Source organism: Perkinsus marinus (genome assembly GCF_000006405.1).
Source record: "Perkinsus marinus ATCC 50983 genomic scaffold scf_1104296967584, whole genome shotgun sequence".
In the NCBI taxonomy this organism is placed as follows: Eukaryota; Perkinsozoa; order Perkinsida; family Perkinsidae; genus Perkinsus; species Perkinsus marinus.
The window spans coordinates 1-941 of NW_003203475.1; the positions used below are offsets into that span (position 1 = coordinate 1).

The window sequence follows — 941 nt, forward strand, 5'->3', positions numbered from 1 at the left end:
TGTATTCGGCATGTAGATCATTAAGCATATATGGTATATCAGATGGTGTTAAGGCTATAGATAGTGGAAGAATGTTATCATTTATTGGTACTGCAGTATACTCTTTTGAGGGTATTGGATTAGTTATACCAATACGTGAGAGTATGGCTAAACCACAATACTTCAATATTGTATTGACTTGTATGATCACGTTTATGGGATTAATGCTATGTGCTTTTGGTCTTATTGCATATCTAGCATGGGGTCCTACTGTACAACCAGTGGTAATATTAATAATTATGATCATGTTTATTATGATATTATGTCATCATCATATATTATTAAGGTACTTAATCAATTACCAATAACACCAACATCTATTATTATACAGTTATTATACTGTATTGCAGTAGTATGTACATTCCCTATAACACTGTAATATACAAACAACAACAACCACAACAAGAAGAACATGAGCAGTATACTCTTTATTATGATGTATCATGATTAGATATCCTACATTCACCATAATGGAGATACATATATTTAAGGGTATTAAACCAAGTACTAAGAGGACATGGCTAAAGAATGCTTTAAGGGCTTGTGAGACAACTCTTTGTGTAATATAACTACTACTACCCTATTACTACTACTACTACTACTACTACTACTACCCTACTACTACCCTATTACTACTACTACTACTACTACTACTACTACTACCCTACTACTACCCTATTACTACTACTACTACTACCCTACTACTACCCTATTACTACTACTACTACTACCCTACTACTACCCTATTACTACTACTACTACTACCCTACTACTACCCTACTACTACTACTACTACTACTACTACTACTACTACTACTACTACTACTACTACCCTACTACTACCCTATTACTACTACTACTACTACCCTACTACTACCCTATTACTACTACTACTACTACTA

The 941-nt window shown here is 33.5% G+C and overlaps 1 protein-coding gene across 1 annotated transcript; it reads left to right on the forward strand.

Annotated features, from left to right (window-relative positions):
* Window positions 1–325: 325 nt before the first annotated feature.
* Window positions 326–582, forward strand: Pmar_PMAR012218 (hypothetical protein; the record flags this gene model as incomplete). The annotated part of the gene is made up of 2 exons (XM_002768657.1): window positions 326–414; window positions 491–582. Coding segments are annotated over 2 exons (181 nt in total), but the record flags the coding sequence as incomplete, so codon positions are not given.
* Between the last annotated feature and the right edge of the window lie 359 nt (window positions 583–941).